Source organism: Cololabis saira, chromosome 6 (genome assembly GCF_033807715.1).
Source record: "Cololabis saira isolate AMF1-May2022 chromosome 6, fColSai1.1, whole genome shotgun sequence".
Lineage (NCBI taxonomy): Eukaryota > Metazoa > Chordata > Actinopteri > Beloniformes > Belonidae > Cololabis > Cololabis saira.
Genome location: NC_084592.1, coordinates 12,209,570 through 12,228,513, shown reverse-complemented (window position 1 = coordinate 12,228,513; position 18,944 = coordinate 12,209,570). Strand labels below are relative to the sequence as shown.

Below are 18,944 nucleotides of genomic sequence, written 5' to 3'. Positions count from 1 at the left end.
TACAGTAAGCATCCCCCTTTACTGCTTCCACAGGATTGAAGAGGGTACGTTGCAGTCAGGTGATGCCAATCATCAGTTGTTGATCAAGTTAATATTAACAGGTCCAGGTGAAGCAGATGTTTTTGGCAGTTTGCTGGTCTGGAGTAATCAGGTGTGTGTTTTGTGTTTTTACAGCAGGCATTTCATCTTCTTACTGCAGAAATCTCCATGTGCAGGGAAACGGTGAAAGACTGCCATCCCATCATCATGTCTCGTCTCTGGGCAACCTGACGGCTGCATTTTAGGAAATAACTGAACAACTTGTATGAGTGGGTGGATATACTATAAGGTTGAGGGTCTCTTGAGAGTAAAATGAAACCGAGAATAGACTATGATTGCAATAATTCACATCTTGTGTGGTTTTATGAAAAAGTTACATTGTTTTGTGTCTTTATTCAATGATACATTCATTTTACACAGCCATTTTTTATTGGTGCGCTCATTGGATGCTTTATGTCGGAATTGTTCATGTATCAGATCTATTTCAACTTGAAACAGTGAAAGTAGAAGAAAACTGTAAATAAGCAAATTTATAAAGGAAAACGACATGACATACCAACAGCAGGTGTATGCCAGAGTGTAATGGCCTGTTTATAAAGCAAAAATGGGAATCATGTTGATTTCATGAACAAAGGATTAAAAGTATTTTAACCCGTCGTCATCTAACGCCTCCTCGTGTAATCAACCTGCCATTACAGTTGGCCTCCATCTCAGGTAGAGCCTATAATCACATTTCAGATTTTTTTTTTTTTTTTTTTTAAGATGCATGCTTTGCTTTTAGTACTGATTCTTCTAAATCAATCAAATAATAAACATGTTACTAAATAAAAAACAACAACAACAACATATAAGTGCCAGTGTCCTCTGCATTTATTTTTCTTTCTTTCTTTCTTGCCCTCTGCATGAGAGGCATAAATATCTTACAAAGCGAGAACATCTGTTTGGGTATTTACAAGATAAAATAAATGACATACAACTCACAATGTCTGCTTGTGTTTGGAGCAGGGGGGGGACGCAGCCCAACGAGACTCTGACCTAACATGTAGAAGCAAAAAGGGGCTGAGAGAAAGTTCCTGCTGTTCTGTGGTGCGATGGCAGTGACATGGAGCAGCTGTGCCAGATGTTTCTTACATGGAGGAGGATACAGCAGCAACATAGTTTCAGAAAAAAACATTTCCAGTGTCTCCAGCAGTGAAGATCCCATTTCCAGTAACTTTTGAAATCAATGACAGGTGTGAAAAAAACAAAACAAACGAACCTTCACCTGGCATCTGAACAGCTACCTAAAAGACGGTGCTGAGCACTCTTGCAGCCTTGATGTTTAAAGACTGAAGTGGGGAAAAAAGTATTGTGGTTTGGTTTCAGAGACTCGTGATCATCAGTGAGCACTTCTGTCTCTATAAAGACCACTTAAGCAAACAAAATGTTCTTCAAAAATGTCTCCTCTGGCTGAGGGGAAAGGTGACGTGTTCAAAGCTGAGAGCAAACATCAACTGAAGGCTGTCAGTCCCCACTGCAGCAATTCACCTTTTGAAAAACAATAGTAGCTGAAGGGAATTTTTCTGATTTTCTGATTGAAAACAAGTTAAAAAAAAGTTGAGAAAACTTTCCAACAAGCACAGAACTAAACGGACCGATTGACCTCGAGTCACAATCTTAGTCTGGAACGGAGTGGATGGAAGAAGCGGATCGAAGGGTGGGGGGTTTGTGCGCATCAGCTTAAGTGCATAACAAAGTTGTGGGGTTCACACTTGGAAGAACACAGGAAACAAAATGCCAGAATTATAAAAAGAAAAGAAAAAATACTAGAGTCCAACAAATATTTGTGAAAATAAGCTGTTGGGCATCTTGCCATCGCACAACAGAGCCACAGAGATGATAAAGATGCGGTTGGATGAGTAATCTTGAGAGCTCAGTCCTACTGTCGGTGAGGAACGTGGAGTTGAGGGTGTAAGGGTGACGGCGTTGCAGGAGGGATCAGGAGCTCCAGAGGGCGCAGTTTCTTAGATGGGCAGCTGGAAGGTGATGTCTACTTGAGCTTCTTTTGCCAAAGAGACAATTTCAGAAAGCTTTACAACCTATAAATAGACAGAAGAACAGAGTTAACACTTTTCATTGTTCTTCCAGGTTTCCTGAGAACGTCACCGTCTTTCAGCTGTCCTTGGAGTAAAAAAAAGCACCTTAAAAAGAACAATGTGACAAAATGTGGTCTGGAATGAAAATGTTGCGGAAACATGCCAGTAAAACTCCTTCAACCCTGTGGAAAATGCTTGTGCATGGGTGCAATGGGATATAACTATTAAACCTTTTTATTTATTTTATTTTTTATTTATTTAAAAATTAAATGAAATAAAATGACTAGACCCTTCATGGATTGCAGGGATTCAAGTTAAATGAAAAGCTATAAAATGTAACAAAACACTTGGTGACATCTCTCCTCACATTCAATCACACAAACCCTCTCTGCATCCACACATCCAGCTAAATCCTGCAGGTGGGAACGTGTCAGCTCATGTTTCATGGTGCCAAAGTGGAAAAGCAAGATCAGAGGAGAGACTGGGGGTGTTTTCATTTCATTTTGTGTATATACCATTTTTGCAGCTTCATCCAGGTCATCACAGGCCAGGATTTTTAGTGGACTGGCGGCAATCAGTGCTTTGGCATCGTCCACTCTTGTCCCTAAAAGAAAAAAAAGGAAAAAAAGTTTCTAGCTAATTCTGAAAATTTGAAACCAGCACTATGCGTAAATGACTACAAAAAAAGTTACTTTGCTCATTTATGTCCTACACTAAATCAAACAACTGTGTCTTTAATTTTAATATGATCTACTGGTTACACAACCTTGGTGTGACAAACACAAATAGGTTTGGAAAAACTGTTAATTATTTGTAGAAACTCAACAACACAGAGCAAATGTCTAGGATCTGAGTCAAAGAGGCCAAAGGATGTTCCGGCAAACTATCGTGCTCTTCTCTTGCACCACAACATCCGTCAAGGTGATGAGCGAAGCTGAAAAACACACTAGCAGTTCTGCAGCTCAAAGATCTAAAGTTCAGCAGTTTAAAGTAAAAAATGCCAACTGTTGGTTCTTTTTTATGCTCTAAACATGAGCAGGCCCCATTTCTGTGTTTTGAAATTCATTCATTACGCACTTTCTCTGACCTGGGCCTTTTTTAAATCAAGGCATAAAACCTATTTATTTAGAATGGCTTTTAATACCCAGTAGTGTGGTGACACTTTTTACTCTTTTATTCTATTTATTTTTTGCTCTGTCTTATGATTGTATGTTTCTATTTCTGTATGTTTTATTCTGTAAAGCACTTTGGCTCAGCTAGAGGTGGCTGCAAAGGGCTATATAAATCAGTGTCTCCCAACCTGGGGTCCGGGCCCCCCCCTGAGGGGGCGCCAGAGATCTCTGGGGGGGCGCGAAACTTTGTCTGCTTTGAGGATATGCAGTTGTAAAAATTATATTTACACATGTTAAATAAATTTAAAAAATCATAATAACACACCTAATGGAATACAGTAATCCAAGTCTGTATAAACCCACTTGAAAATATATTTTGGTCATTTTAAAATACTAAGTTATTTATCAGGATAAAAACTTAAAAACGTATTATTATTATTATTCAACATTTAATCATACTACTACTCCGACAGGTTGTTAAAGGAAAAATGTTAAAAAAATGTTGCTCTCATATTAAGAGAGACATTTTTCAGAAATATTTTTATGTCCTTGCAATTATTTTTTGTGTGTATTTTATACATTGGTGACACAAAAGGAAGGTGAGAAAAACAAAGTACAGGGTAAACCAAAGAGAAATGTATAAAAAAAACATAATTAATGTTAATTTTTTCAATTAAAAGGTTTGTAACGAATAACTTTACTCTTTTGCTGCTAGTACGTACGGGTCGGGGGGCCCGGCTGGTCTTAGACACAAGTAGGAGGGGCTCCATGGAAAAAAGGTTGGGAACCACTGATATAAATAAAGTACATTTACATTCTTTGGGCTGATGAATTTACACCAGCAAGGGATTGACTTCTGTGTGAAGGACCAGCAGGGTCTCTCTTTGTCAGCTGGCCTCCCTCACATCACATAACACAATGATGCACAGCTCCCTGCCTTCTCCTCAGGAGAGACTTTACAGTAGGAACCATCAAACAGTTCAGACACCTGTTGCTGCTCGGTGCTGCCAGTTCAGCCGTCTGTCAAGGTGAGGAGTAGGGATGCCCCGATACTGCTCTCATGTACTCGTACTTGCAAAAATTCTCTGATACCACACATCGATACTACTTATAATACCAGCAACTTGATAAAACATCTCAAGACGCATCATAAAGCTGAGTATATATATAGTTTATATATATTAGTTTTTATATATAGTTTGCTAATGCTAGTGCAAGACCACAACAGCCAACATTAGCTCACATTCTGCAAAAGAGAGACAATGACAAGAGACGACCCACTGGCCGTTAAAATAACGGAGGCTCTAACACGTTATCTAGCGCTGGATGAGCAGCCACTGAAGTTGGAGAAGAAGGATTTCGCCGTCTTCTCGACGCCCTCGAGCCGCGATATGATGTTTCATTGATATGTTATGTTTGCACTGTCTTCACATTTAAGAAAATATCAGACTTTTTATTTACACAAAGATGATTTTTTTGTTTAAAATAGTTATTATACTAATTGTATTTATTTTCATTAATTATTATTATTAATTATTAATCATTATTAATTTACCTGTTGCAAATAAAACCTGTCTTCCAATTCATTGCATTTTTCATTGCATTTTTAGCCTAGTTATGTGTTGTCCATTTGTGGTAGAAGTATCGTATCGGCAAGTACACAAATTAAAATACTCGTACTCGGTGTGAAAAAAAACGGTATTTGGGCATCCCTAGTAAGGAGGGTGTTTGTCAGCACGGAAGTAGAGATGATACTGTTGTGTTAACTGTACCTTGTAACCGTACAACAATAGGGATCCTGAGATCCAGGTCTCTCACAGCCATGATGATGCCCTGAGCAATGACGTCACACCTCATGATGCCACCAAAGATGTTGACCAGGATGGCTTGAACCTGTGAAGTTAAAAAAAAATTAAATACTGGAAATATCATAGACATAAATAGAGATCTTCATGCAAGACAATATCTTTGTTGTTTTCTTTTAGATTGGACACTTCAAGATGGTTACTGAAATGTGAAACATCTAAAGCTATTGTGCTGAATGTTTACATTTTGGCATGAGGTCTCTATTTTCTAAAAGTGTCCCCCACTCCTCCCTGACGCCAGCAGGGGAGCAGCTGAGCTCTTACCTTTCTGTCTGAGGTGATGAGTTTGAAGGCCTCGGTCACCTGATGAGCGGTGGCTCCGCCTCCTACGTCCAGGAAGTTGGCTGGTGTCCCGCCGTGGAGCTTGATGATGTCCATGGTGGCCATGGCCAACCCTGCCCCGTTTACTAGACACACAACAACTCACTGGTCAGTTAAGACTCGTCAGAGATGAGATTTTCTCCGTTTGAGCTCAACGTAATACACAACTCCGCTATAAGAAACACTGATGACATGTTTAAAAGTTAAATTTCACCAAAAAAATGAGTTTTTTTCTGAGTCGCAGTTCAGGAAACGGAGTACCTGATGTTCTGGAGGTCAAATTCAAAAACCTCTTCAATAAAGCCAACTTTATAAATGAAATGAAAACATGATCAAGAACTGACTTTTTTTAAACCGATAACCATTCGGATACCCAAATAAATGTAATTTACTGTTTCATGACAAAATAATCAAACCTTTACATCTAAGATGCTGGGAGTGGAAAGTAAAGAAAGAAATGACTGAATAAATAAATAATCAGGACAATGACATCAACCTAAACAGCCGATGGTTCCATCCAGGCCAATATAGTTGAGGTCTGCCTTGGCGGCCTGCTGGTCCCGGGGATCCTCCTGAGTCCAGTCACGCATGTCGAACACCCTCTTCTGGCGATACACGGCGTTGGAGTCAAAGTTGATCTTGGCATCCATACACATCACTGTTGACAAGCAGACAAATGGCATTTGACATGAGAAGATAGCTCATTGGAGCTCAGACGTAAAAACATTCACAGCACAGTTTAGTGAACCAGTCAGACATTTCCATTAAATTCATAGAACAACTAAAAAGGAGCAAAATTATTAAATCACAGCCGAGTTTAACTTCTTACGTGGAAGTCACAGGCATAGTCTCAGACGTAAAACTAAACAAAATGGATTGAATATATTGCTCCTTGGTTATGTAGTTTTTTTTTTTAATGTGTGAAGATTTGGGGAAATCCTGGAAAAACAAGTATAGCTATGTCATTAAAATAATTAAATTCAGATATTATGAATCTACTGAAAAATGATTAATTCTAAATAACACTTTAAAATACTGTGATAGGGTATAAGAGCCTTCCAGTTTCTATTCAGGAACTCTTTAAATTAAAAGTTGTAATTTGAGAGGTTCATTTAACTTTTAAAATGTTAAATGATAAAATGATCAATTTCTTTAAGTCACTTCACAAAAGATTTATATAAGATATTCAACATATTGCTGCAAATGCTGGAAGACCTAAGCTTTCCTTGAAAGGTAAAGGCTACACTGTCCTTGCCTATAAACATCATCAGTGTTGTATCTCCAGTCTAGTTAAATGTGGCTAATCTGATCACCACGTCTCGAAAGTATAATGTCAGATGTGTACAACTGCTTGTCTTCAGCCACAGAGGTCAATGCTCGCAAACCTGGCTGAAAACCTAACTGATGTCAGTTAGCCGCAGCAAATGACTCACTGAGAAAGCAGCAAACACCTTAAACAGAAATTAATCTTCATCACTGCCACCATCAATAAAGTACTAATAAATATGTTCCACCTGGAAAAAAGTTCTTTAATGCTGAAAGAGTCAGTTCTGGCTAAATAACGACCCTGAAAGAGGCTATTTGTGCTATGCTCACAAATATTGATGAGTTTTCCCATCTTCTTGATAGGAAGCATACATCAAAACAGCCGCAGAGCTTCAAAAAGCCAAACATGATTTAAATTCTTCACCGTGATACAGAAGGATCAGATTTTACTTCTTCCTTCATGGCACGAGCATATCCCCAGAAAACAATATCAGAATTGATCGAAATAAAAGTTTGAACAAATTGTTCTCAGAGCATGGGGCATCAGTTTCAAACAAGGTTTGGCCAGAGTTTTTTGGGGGGCAGGTCGTGTGTGAGAGTGTAGATGTGTGTGCGTGTGTGTGAGAGTACCGGTGCCAGAGGAGTCCTCCACCATGGGGTTGATCTCAACCATGGAGGCGTCATATTTGAGGAACACGTTGTAAAGTTTGATCATGTTCTCTGCTGCCTCGTCCACCAGCGCTGGTGGGAAGCCCATCTTCTGAGCGACCTGCAGCAACAAAAGAACCTTTTCATCACGCATCAAAACAACTGCTGAAGACCGCAACGCATGGCATTTGAGTCGCAGCAGACAATCACTGTGGACAGTGGTTTGGTTCACTGTGGAAACTCGCTTTGCATTCAATTAAATAGTATCATGAATTTTCATCAATAATAAAATGCATTAAGATCCATTTACATTAGACAGGGACATTTTTTTAAACATCTAAAAAGAAAGGGCCTGAATTGTAAAGATTAAACTCAGCTTCTGCACATCTTACAAAGAAACAAAGCTCAGCCATTTCTGCAGTGAAGGAACATCATGGACCTCCAACACATCAGAAACCTCAACAGTCACCTCCATAAAACATGTTAAATATCTGTTTCCTTGACAACCACGAGGTTCAAACTCAATAAGATGGCTGAATCGACTTTTGTCACAAGCTATTTTTATTGTTACTTGCTAGCTGTGTTTTTATACCCACATCTGGTATTGTTTGAAAAAGGTTTTGTGAAAAATCTTCAATTAGAGGTTTCGACAGCGAGTCGTCTCCATAAATATGTTAAGAAAAGAACAAGCTGCAGCTCAAGCTCGTTAAGAAAACTGTTTCCTTTCAGTCTTTTGTCATCTACACTTTGAGCACCCTATAATTAGAACACACACCTTGATTGATTTCTGCTGCAGTTGGAACATCTCCAGTCTGTGTTGCAACTTGCAGCATCTACTATTGATCGTACCTTGACAGCCTGCTCCTTCTTAATTCCCTCGATGATGTCGATGGGCTCTTTCACAATAGCGTCTGGATTTTCTGCAGCGACGTCTTCGATGTTCACACCACCCTGCGAGCTGCCAATCAGAACAGGGCCCTGTCGGAAAAGAATGGGGCAAAGTACAAGGTGGTAAACTACTTAAGTTTATAAATACAGGTATGTGAGACGAAATTTCATTTAGGTTTAGACTTCTCCATGAGAGGGAGAATTTTATATTATTACCTGCTTTATTATGTGATTTTTATTATTATTATAAGTCGTTTTGTGGTCATTACAGACAAAATTACATGATCTTTTTTTTTTTTACTTTTTTCCACAATTCAAAGAACCAAGAAAAGGTGTCCAGCTTATTTTAAAGGTTTTTTTTTTTTTTTTTTACACAATAACCAACATAAGTTTGTTTTTTGCATGCCAAAAACTTTAAATCCAGTCAAATAAGAAAAACTTTCTATATAGAGGCAGAAACTGCAAATGTTCAATAAACCACGTGAGATGAAGAAAATTTAAAAAAGTTAAATACATGAAAGTAGTTTTAAAAGACTCAAGGCATTCAGCTGACTGACCAAAGATTGATCACCTGAGCTCTGATAAGTACTGATGATGAAACTGAGCATCAAGCTGCACTGGTGGTCAAATTCAAGAATAATCTGCATGTTAAAATTCTCTATCCCAGAAGTCTTCATGATTTGAGTCTAAGAGGAAGCAGCTGTGAGACCAAATGCTTTTTAGGAAGAAAGGTTTCTCAATAAAGACTCAACCCACAGGAGTTTCCTCTTCACATTAACAGTGCAACACTGTACTGTTCAACCATTTCAGACACTTGATCTTGACATTTATGTCCATTTGGCCAAAATCAACAGAGATGGATCTTATTGATCCAAAATTGTTCCACAGCTTGACGATGCCAATATACAACCAGAGACAAAAGTCAAGAATCGATTCGTCTAGGGGTTAGATGCAGATGGAAGATACAAGATGAGGGCAGTCTGTTTCCAACACACTGGTTAATATGATATTAGCCAGTGTGTTAAAAACAAACTGAAGACACTGAAGTGTGAGAAAAAGAGGGTTAAGACTTATCCTTTACAATAAAACCGTTGCTGCCATCTAGTGGTAGAAGATCAGTACAAGCCTGTATAATGAGGACTCGTAATAAAATGTTTAAACTGATAAATGTCTAGATTCTTATTTTTGAAGTGTATGAGTCACCTTCAAGACTCTTTAAAGAGTTTAACGATTGTTAAAACAGGTAAAAAGAGAGTCCAGGAAGTACAATCTAGAAGAAATAAAAGCCTGTAAAACCATCTCCAAGTCGGCACGCGAAAGAATACTCTTCGGTTTAGAAATGTTCCTTAGATGATAAAAGCAAGTTTTGACACATCCCTTGAGTGTTCATCCAAAGAAAACTGATGAATCAAGCAACACCCCCAGGTTCCTGATGCTAGACTGAACAGGAGCCCGGGGCCCTGAGGTGTCGCTTGATCAATGGAATCTTTTCATCAGGGGCAAAGATCAGGGATTCTGTTTTACAAGCATTTAGCAGAACACAGTTGTTTGTTTGTTAACCATTTTTTGATGAAATCTACACAATTTAATAAATCAGCTAGCACCCTAACCCCACGACTCATGAAAGTAACAGTATAACTGCATAGCATCAGCAGAAAAGTGGTAAGATACATTTCCAAAAGGGCTTATAAGTCCTGCCCTTTTGAGGAACACCACAAGAAAGAGTTTTAGAATTTGATATACATATACTGTACATATGATCATATTCCTCTTTCACAAAAAAAAATGCAGTTTTCTTTCATATAACAATCTCTGGGAAACTTTCCCAACATTGTGACACAGTCAAACTATTTCAAATCTTCAAAATATTGGTCTCCTCACCTGAAAGGACCTTTCCATGGTGATGGCGAAATAGTACTCCCTGCGTGGGTACCTGCGCTCGCAGACAAACACCTGGTTGCAGATACGACCCGCCTCTCCAGTTTGCTTGGTGTACAGTTTTCGCCCAATCATCTGGGAAGAAATGTCTCGGACCTCTTCTGGACTGGAGACAGGAAGGGACAAGGACATTAAACGCAGTTCCACTGGGACCAAATTTAAGACTTCTGAAAACTTAACATTACACAGTGTTTGATGAGACTTCTCTCATGTTTGACTAATCTGTAGATGTCTTTATTCTGTCTATGATGAGGGATGATTACTGGATTACTTACGAATACACGATTCTCACTCCTCCCTTCAGTCCGCCCTCAAACGTCCCCTTGCCTCTGCCACCGGCCAGCACCTGAGCTTTCACCACCAGGTCCTTTGAACCTAAGAAACACACAGTTCATCATAGAAACTGACAGAAACTGTGATAGTGACCTTACAGAGATTAAATGGAGGTGAAGGAAGTTGATCCATAAAACTCATGTCTTCAGACAGTTAAAACTGTAGAAATAATCAGGTAGGCAACAGTCTTACTAAATTAATTATTAGTCTAAATCTCAAATGTGTTAACTCCACAGAGGAAACATTTTGAATATTGGTAGCGTTAAGACAATGGCTTGATAAAGGTGACATTTAAAACAGCCTGTGTGACTTCAACGGTGGGGGAAACTTGCACCAAGTTGTCAACTGATACCACTGAAGCAGGAGGTGGCTATATTTGGACAGAGCATTTCTTAGTGTGTGTGGGTTCACACACTGTACAACCCAGGCTTTAGGTATTTAAACACCACCATATGTGCACATAAACAGATACAGGCACGTCTCAAAAGCACCGGAGTGGTATTCAGGTCCCTGAAGTCAACCTAACTGCGTCACAAATAGAAACCCTCACTTGTGCACCACGTTTCTCAACAAACCTGCGAGATTTTGCTTTCAAAGCTTTTAATCATTTTTGTGTCCTCATAACACGAGGACAAAACAGACTTCCTTATCATTGGTAGACGTTTCTTTATATTTTGGGTTTTAACTGCAAGAACAAAATAAATAAACCATGACACACATCCACTACAGAATGTCTGTGCAGCATGGACTAGTAAAAGCCAAATATATTTTCATAAATTTAAAAATATAAATATTATATATATAATATAAATATTACTCAAAAACATGTTGGATTGTCCTTTACTGTGGTTGAATTAAGGGCTTCCGTCTGTTGTGTGACAAAGTTAAATATTTATAACTGAGTTAACAACTATGCAATATTTTTCCCTTGGAAATCAAATTTGAAATATTTGTGAGAAATTAGTATTTATTTTCTCATACAACTATTCCAAAAGCGATTAGCACATTAGCTTACTTATATTACCTAGTTGTGTGTGATCTGAACAGGACATGAAGCTTCCTGAATGTGTGGTTCTTAGATGCTTCCTCTTTCCGCCTTTTCCATAACCCACCATTAAATAATTGCATGTATTAGGGAGGCTTACCGATCTGCTTGGCCACAGTGTAGGCCTCCTCGGCAGAGCTGGCCACCATGCCATCCGGTACAGAGATGCCGGCCTCTTTGAGCAGGCCGAGGCTCATGTACTCGTGTAGGGAGAGGCTCCTTTGCTGCTGCTGCACATGAGGGGGCTGTGGATGGGACACATGGCCCCCAAACAGACCTGTGGATCCACCAAGCACCTGGAGAGGAAAGAATGGAGGGGAAAAAAGTTAAATAAAAAATGTACGCATCTAAGATGAATATTATTGTATTATTATTCTTCCCAAGACAGAAACACATGGAAAAAAAAAAAAGTCTGTTCCGATATAGTAAAAAACTTGTAGAATAGATAAGTCTCATACATAAACACTGGACTGTGTTTTTATTTTTGTATGTAATTATCAGTGGGGAACCTTCAGGGCCTTCTACGCCTTCAGAGAAGGCCTAAAAAAAAAATAAATAAATGTGATAATAAAGTATTCAATAATAAAAAATAAAAAAATGTTCCCCTATCATTTAATTTAATACAATATATTTAACAGATTTTCTCTCATCTATCTTCTAAAATTAAGTTTACTGTCAAGTTCATGTCCTGAAAACCTGTTATCCAATCAGAATGGTCTGTCTCTATTGAGGTCCGGTTAGCTGCCCATTCATTGGTCAGGACTTCACGAATCCCGGGGAAGGCCAAGCTATGTGTTTTGGTGTGGAGAGTGACGGGCAAATCCACCAATCACGGTTTGATTTCAAGTGGGCGGGAACAAAACAAAAGATCGTAGGCCTTCATGAAGTCCCAACATCAAATCTGCAGAGTGGTGAGAGCGTGTCCATGTGTTACAGCGCTTGCAACCTTGTGCTTTAGCATCTCAACAACTAGAATCTGAGTATCAAGGGCAGTTGGCCCAATGACACTTGGAAGTGTAACAGATTCCCATTTAGTGCAGCCTAAGAAGTATTCTATAATACAGATATTGTGATGTAGCTCAAAATCAAACATTGCCATTTAAACTCATTAAACAGCAGAAGAAAAACCAAGCAATAGATGGAGACTTGACAGCAAATTAACTCAAGTTTTTTGCGACACTGTACAAGATTTACTTTTGGTTTCTTGGTTGGTGACTTCCTTATTTTTATTTGCCCACAGTAGCTCTGTGAGCCAATTGCTTTATTGTTGATGTGTGACATAGGTCCATCATAAAATCGTCTTGAAAAATGGCCAGGATGGGGATTCAAAGTTATTTCTGGTGGTTTTAGATCAGACTAGAATCAGGTGACACTTTCTGAAAGGAACCAAATATTACCTCATAGGAAATTAAAACTGATATCCTAACATAAAAACAAAAGGAAAACCTTATTTGAGGTTTCTGGGGGGGGGGGGACAAGACAACAGTAGAACATCTAATGAGTAAAAATGTTATCTTTTGTACATAAACAAAAATTGATTATTAAAACATTGAAAGAGACAACATTTTACATTGTGTCCAATTGTGAGAAAATTACGCTGCTGGGCCATTTTTAGCCTCCAGCTGTTTTCACAAATCCGACGTTGTCAGCACCAACTTGAATGGTGACTCTATGGGGCTGGGGATTGTTCAGAGACAACTCTGGTGTGTACGACACCTCACATAGGGACACAAAGCTTATTAGGCTTGAGGCTTCATGAAAATTCACCTATTTCAATTTAAGACTCCTAAAGCTTTTATTCATATAGTATGAAATCTTAAATTTCACAGTATCACAGCATCTAACAGGGCACTATAGAAACGTAATATAAAACCAAGTCTGCATTGTACAAACAGCTGCACAAAACAAGCCGTCGTCATAACTCACAAAACTATTCAGATTAAGAGAATCTGAATTGTAACAAATGTAGGCAATGGAATCATTCACAATAACCACTCAGTTACTCCCTCTCTTTGAATGTTGTAGCCAATAAATATAACCGTAAAGACTTGAAAAAAAATCATGACGGTTAGGGCTGGGCGATATGACCTCAAATCAATGTCACGATAAATTGGGCAGTTTTACCTCGATAACGATAAATGTACGCTAACCCTTAGCCGGCAACAATAAATTTCTATTTTCTAAATGGTCGGTAACTCCAGACAGCTGAAAAATGCCATGTGTGGCGTGAGAGTGTGTTAACTTGTTGAAATGCACAAGTCTCACACTAGACAACCATTACTTCGTTTGAACCATCATTTCTTTGGTTTCCCTTCTCGTTCAGACTGGATGGGTTGAGTCCCGTGATTACAGTCTTAAAGGGGAATGAAACTAGCTTATCAGCACACAGTCAAAAATATGTTTATTTCCTTATTTTATCAAAACACCAAATTTACCAACATGGAAATATTGACGTCGGTCATTGCAGTGAAGGTAATTAACGGTAAATTTTCAGTTTATCGCCCAGGGCTAATGACGGTGGTAAGTAATCTTTTTTTTGAATGTATTATGTCTCCATTACTGCTACACTGCGCAACCTCTGGCACAATTTTTCAGCAAGCTTGTATTAACATCTTTGTTGACACATTTACAAATAGCAGTATAAGATAATATGAAGGCTACAAAGTTAAAACTTGGATCACTGACATCACTGAGAGCGAACTGCTGTTTTTTTGCAAGGCAAGTTTATTTGTACAGCTTAATTCAACAACAAGGTGAACAGTGCAGGTTTGGAGCTTTATTCAGTTACAGCTGAGACTTCAACCTGGACTTAAATAACTGAGTATTTCATCTGATCTGAGGCTTTCTGGGAGTTTGTTCCAGACACGTGGAACATAGAAGCTGAATGCAGCTTCTTCATGTCTGGTTCTGACTCTGAGAACTAATAAAAAAAAACAGATCCAGATGACCCGAGGGGTCTGGAAGATTCATACTGGATGAAAAGGTCACAGGTATTTTGGTCCTGGACCATTCAGAGCTTTATAGACCAGCATCAGAACTTTAAAGTCATCCTCTTACAGACAGGCAGCCGGTGTAAAGACCTGAGAGCTGGACTGATGTGGTCCACTTTGTTGGTCTCAGACCCCGTCCACACGTAGCCGGGTATCTGCTAAACCGGAGATATTTTCCTCCGTTTTGACCTGTCATCCACACGAAAACGCAAATAAACGAAGGTTTAAAAAAACTCCGGGCAAAGTGAAGATTTTTGAAAACTCCGTTTATGTAGATGCGTGTGGACACACATAACCGTGTGTTTTCGAACGTCACATTATGCGCCAAAACAACAACAAATCTGCTCTGACGTGCGCCTTTTGTTTACTACAGATGATCCAGCATCTGTTCTCCAAGCTATTTATTAAATAAACGGTCTCTGCTCTTGACCACCACTTACTGCGTTACACCGACACAGAGGCTCCGCCGTACCCTACACCGTAGGGTACGCGGCGACGCGCACCCTACGGTGTAGGGCCCGCGGCTCCGCAGAGCCCGCGGAGACGCGGAGCCGCGGAGCCCGCAGAGACGCGGAGGTGCAGATGATCTACAGGTTAGAATGCTTATGAAGTGGTCGAAAACGCAGATCTTCGGTTACGTGTGGATGCAAATTTTTTTATAAACGGAGGAGGGAAATATTCGTTTTTAAAAATACCCGGCTACGTGTGGACGGGGTCTCAGTGAGGACTGGAGCAGCAGAGTTCTTGATGAGTTCTGTACACTTCACTTGACTGCATTGATTAGCTACAAATGCCTTATAAGTAACCAAAATGTAAAATTAACCACATGGATTTAACTAAGCAAATACATAAAGACTTCCCACTGGAAAAATGGCTGCAATGATTAATGTGTTTCAGCAGTAAATAAGTTATTTAACTGTAACTGATGCAGTGAGTATCTTCTTGTCAATTAAAAGACACATCCTGTGGTCATGGAAAATGTGTTTGTGTTTCAGAATGGTTAAACTATTGATTTGCATCAAGCAAACAGTTAAGGAGATTACTAAACTAGTTTTAAAAAACACAAACAGGATTAAGAATTCCTCAATACATGATTAATACCTGAAAGGATCATGGTGAATAGTCACCTTCCAGGAAGAAATGTGATTTGGTCCTGAATACCCATAAATAGGAATTACGAAATCTAAAAATAATAATGGCCAGAATACAAAAATTAGAATACAAAGCAGGGCATAATAGTGGAGACACATTATGTGAGTGACAGCTCAAGATATTGATACTAAACAGCATAGCTTTAGGAAAACTACTGATCTGAGAGGCAAACTGGGGGAAAGAATTAAGCTTCAGTTTGCCTCAATTCAATTAGAGAGCAATGAAAAAAATGTCATGTGGCCAGAAGAATTCAGATTTCCCCTGTTCTGGTGTGATGAGTGCATCAGGGTAAGAAGAGGAAGAGAAAGTGATGCACTGATCATGCAAGTCCGTGGAGGAAGTATTATTATCTGGCGTTGCTTCAGCTTGGTCCAACATTTTCTTTCCAACAATTGTCAGCTGACAGAATAAACACCCTGAAAGACTGATGTTTTTTTTTTCTTTAATCTTTATTATTGTTCACTGTTAGTAAAGGCATATGCCATGATAATGTCAGGATTTATCAGGTTGAAATAATTTTCAGAATCGCTGACACGAGAGTGGTTCGACTCTCCTAAAAACAAGGCAAGATCTTGACAAAAAGAAGAGAAGAAAAGAAAGTAAAGTAGTAGGCTACTGGATGGGATTACGTGCCGTGACTTGCATAAACTTATTGAGATGATGCCATCATGGATGGATGCAGCAATCAGCGGTTAAAAGTGGTTGACATGATATTACTGTACATGACCCCCCCAGCCATGCTGTGTCTATTTATATATCTAAAGAGTTAACACAAAGTAATGTGAAGATGTTTTAAGTCGTTAAAATAAAATACAAATGGGTGACAAAAAGTGGGGTCCTACACCTGGGGGCTTTGTGGGGCCCCTGAGGCCCCTCAAGACCCCCGTCTGGCTCTACTCCGTGTTGTCTCAGGCCGTGTCACCCCGGCCGGCTCAACAACCGGCCTCTGCAGTGAAGGCAGTGGCGCCACCAGGGGGTGGCCAGGGGTGGCCACGGCCCCCCTACAAATTTGCTGGCCACCCAACTGGCCTCATTAAAAAAAAAACAACAAAAAAAAACACTTGCTGGTCACATAGATCATTGTTTCCCAACCCTGGTCCTCGGGGCACATTTTCCCGCATGTTTTTGATGTCTCCCTGCATCAACACACAACTCTGCACAACTTTGCACAACTCTGTTGATGGCACAGCTTCTTGTATCACGGTGTGCTGAAGCAGAGAAATATCTAAAACATGCAGGATAGTGTGCCCAAAGGACCAGGGTTGGGAAACACTGACGTAGATTCTATCGTCAGTTATGCGTTTCATCCCAAATCATTTGGGCCAAATGCATATCAGTAGGTGTTTCTTTAAGTATTTCTGAGCCTAATAATAAAAAAAAAAAAATATATATATATATATATATATATATATATATATATATATATATATATATACACACATACACACATGGATGCGGCTTGTAAGCCGCATCCACTCTATTTAAAATTAAAAGATATGCAAACCGCAGATTTTCTGTTGTTAGATTAGATATTTACTACATGTACAGAACGATTTTGAACTGTAAATGATGTACATGTTTGTACCTAAATAGATCCTTTCCTAACAGTGTCTTTTAACACGGCAGAAACTTTGCTGATTAAAACGGGACAGAACCAAGAGAAAATAACCGGTATTTATTTATCTATTTATCTGTTTGAAATCTGCTTCTACCTACTTCTATCTGCTAAAGAAGAAGTAGCGTATTCTTCTTTGCATTTATTTTGTCTTAGTTTTGATTCTAATTCCGGTTAGAGCGCCCCGAGCGGTGGAAGAAAAATCCACAGAATAGCTGCACCTTTGTATAAGCCACACGGTTCAAAACCTATGAAAAAAGTAGCGGCTTATAGTTATAATTAATAAAATAAATATATATGATATATCATATATATATATATATATATATATATTATAATTAAAAAAAAATAAAATATAAATATATATATATATATATATATATATATATATATGCCTTAAGTTTTTACCAACATGGTATTAACCATTAATATATATGCAGACAAGTTAACAAGTATAAAAAAAAAAAAAAGTATTTCTGAGGCCGTCTACTACAGTATAATAAAGTCCTGTAATGATGGCTTTTAATAATGGCTAGTTTTGGTTCCACCCCAAGAATTGAAGTGGCCCCATCTGGCCCCCCATGGAAACAGTTTGAGGCCCCTGAGTGAAGGCTGCGTTGGTTCTGTCAGATAAATAGTGCAGATATGTGCAGATATGTGCAGATATGTGCAGATATGTGCAGATATGTGCAGATATGTGCAGGACAGCAGTGTGAGGACAGATTTAATGGCGCACAGCAGCAGCTACCGCTGGAGGTCACTCAGCTCTGCTTGCTATCAACACAAACCCGTCTGCCAAAACAACACACACTTCCCCAGACGGGAGATAAACCGAAGCCTAAGCAGTGCTGTGAATGATGGTGTTGCCATGGCGGCCACAAACCATAATAAACCCAAGATGAGCTCCTCTCGTTAGCATCTAAAGCCTCATTTATGGTTCCGCGTAAAATCGACGGCGAAGCCTACGGCGTAAGGTGTGCGTCGCCGCATACACTACGCCGTAGGCTCTGCGTCGGTGTAACGCGGAACCATAAATCAGCCTGTCCCTCAATGGAGCTGCGCTAAAGTCAAATGTGACCCTGTCGGCTTCTGAGGGGATTGTAGCTGGCAGCACGGGTGTGGCGCAGCAACACTCACTCGCCCCGAGAGCAGAGGACCTTTAGTGTCGTTTGGACCCACACTCACCTTGGAAGCAGAGCCGATGGTGGTCCTGGCCCCCGAGGCTCTCAGGCTAGCCGTCAAGCAGCCGCAGATCAGGGACGTCGCCATGTCTCCGCTCTGGGGAAGAGTTCACAGCGCGCATGCGCACGGAGCTTCAACACGGGCTTCCCTCGTGCGACCTCCACGTCCGTCGGAAATTAAAACCTTCTAAATTAAACACTGATATCAGCCGTGCTGTAAGGGCTGAGAAACACTCAGACCAAAAAATAAATACATTTGAACACCAGGCCTAATTGAACTAGTTGTCATTTTCTAAAATGTTTTGTTCAAGAGTATGCATCGCCTTTTTTGGAAAATCATTAATTTAAAAGTAGGCTAATTAATGTCTGAAAAACCTGTCTTCACAATTATTCAGATTGCGGGAAATTGCCTACTCACACAACAATAAATCAAATTAGATAATTCACTGGATTACCATCCCATGATGATAACATAC

The 18,944-nt window shown here is 39.4% G+C and overlaps 1 protein-coding gene across 1 annotated transcript; it reads right to left on the bottom strand.

The window, feature by feature from the left end:
• Positions 1-887: 887 nt before the first annotated feature.
• sucla2 (succinate-CoA ligase ADP-forming subunit beta) lies at positions 888-18,606 on the bottom strand. Its single transcript, XM_061723288.1, has 11 exons — positions 18,473-18,606; positions 11,631-11,826; positions 10,428-10,527; positions 10,096-10,258; positions 8,176-8,304; positions 7,309-7,447; positions 5,909-6,070; positions 5,356-5,498; positions 4,999-5,119; positions 2,630-2,718; positions 888-2,117 (listed from the first exon to the last, which is right to left on the bottom strand). The coding sequence occupies exons 1-11, from the start codon at positions 18,554-18,556 to the stop codon at positions 2,043-2,045; spliced, it is 1,401 nt and encodes a 466-aa protein (XP_061579272.1). The 5' UTR covers positions 18,557-18,606; the 3' UTR covers positions 888-2,042.
• Between the last annotated feature and the right edge of the window lie 338 nt (positions 18,607-18,944).

What these genes read in the sequence shown, in the direction of transcription:
- sucla2 (XM_061723288.1), bottom strand. Translation starts at nt 18,556, where the DNA reads ATGGCGACGTCCCTGATCTGCGGCTGCTTGACGGCTAGCCTGAGAGCC. An exon ending in CACTGTGGCCAAGCAGATCG is followed by an intron (nt 10,528 to 11,630) that starts GTAAGCCTCCCT and finishes TGTGTTTCTTAG; the next exon opens with GTTCAAAGGACCTGGTGGTG. An exon ending in TGGATGAAGCTGCAAAAATG is followed by an intron (nt 2,118 to 2,629) that starts GTATATACACAA and finishes GTCTATTTATAG; the next exon opens with GTTGTAAAGCTTTCTGAAAT.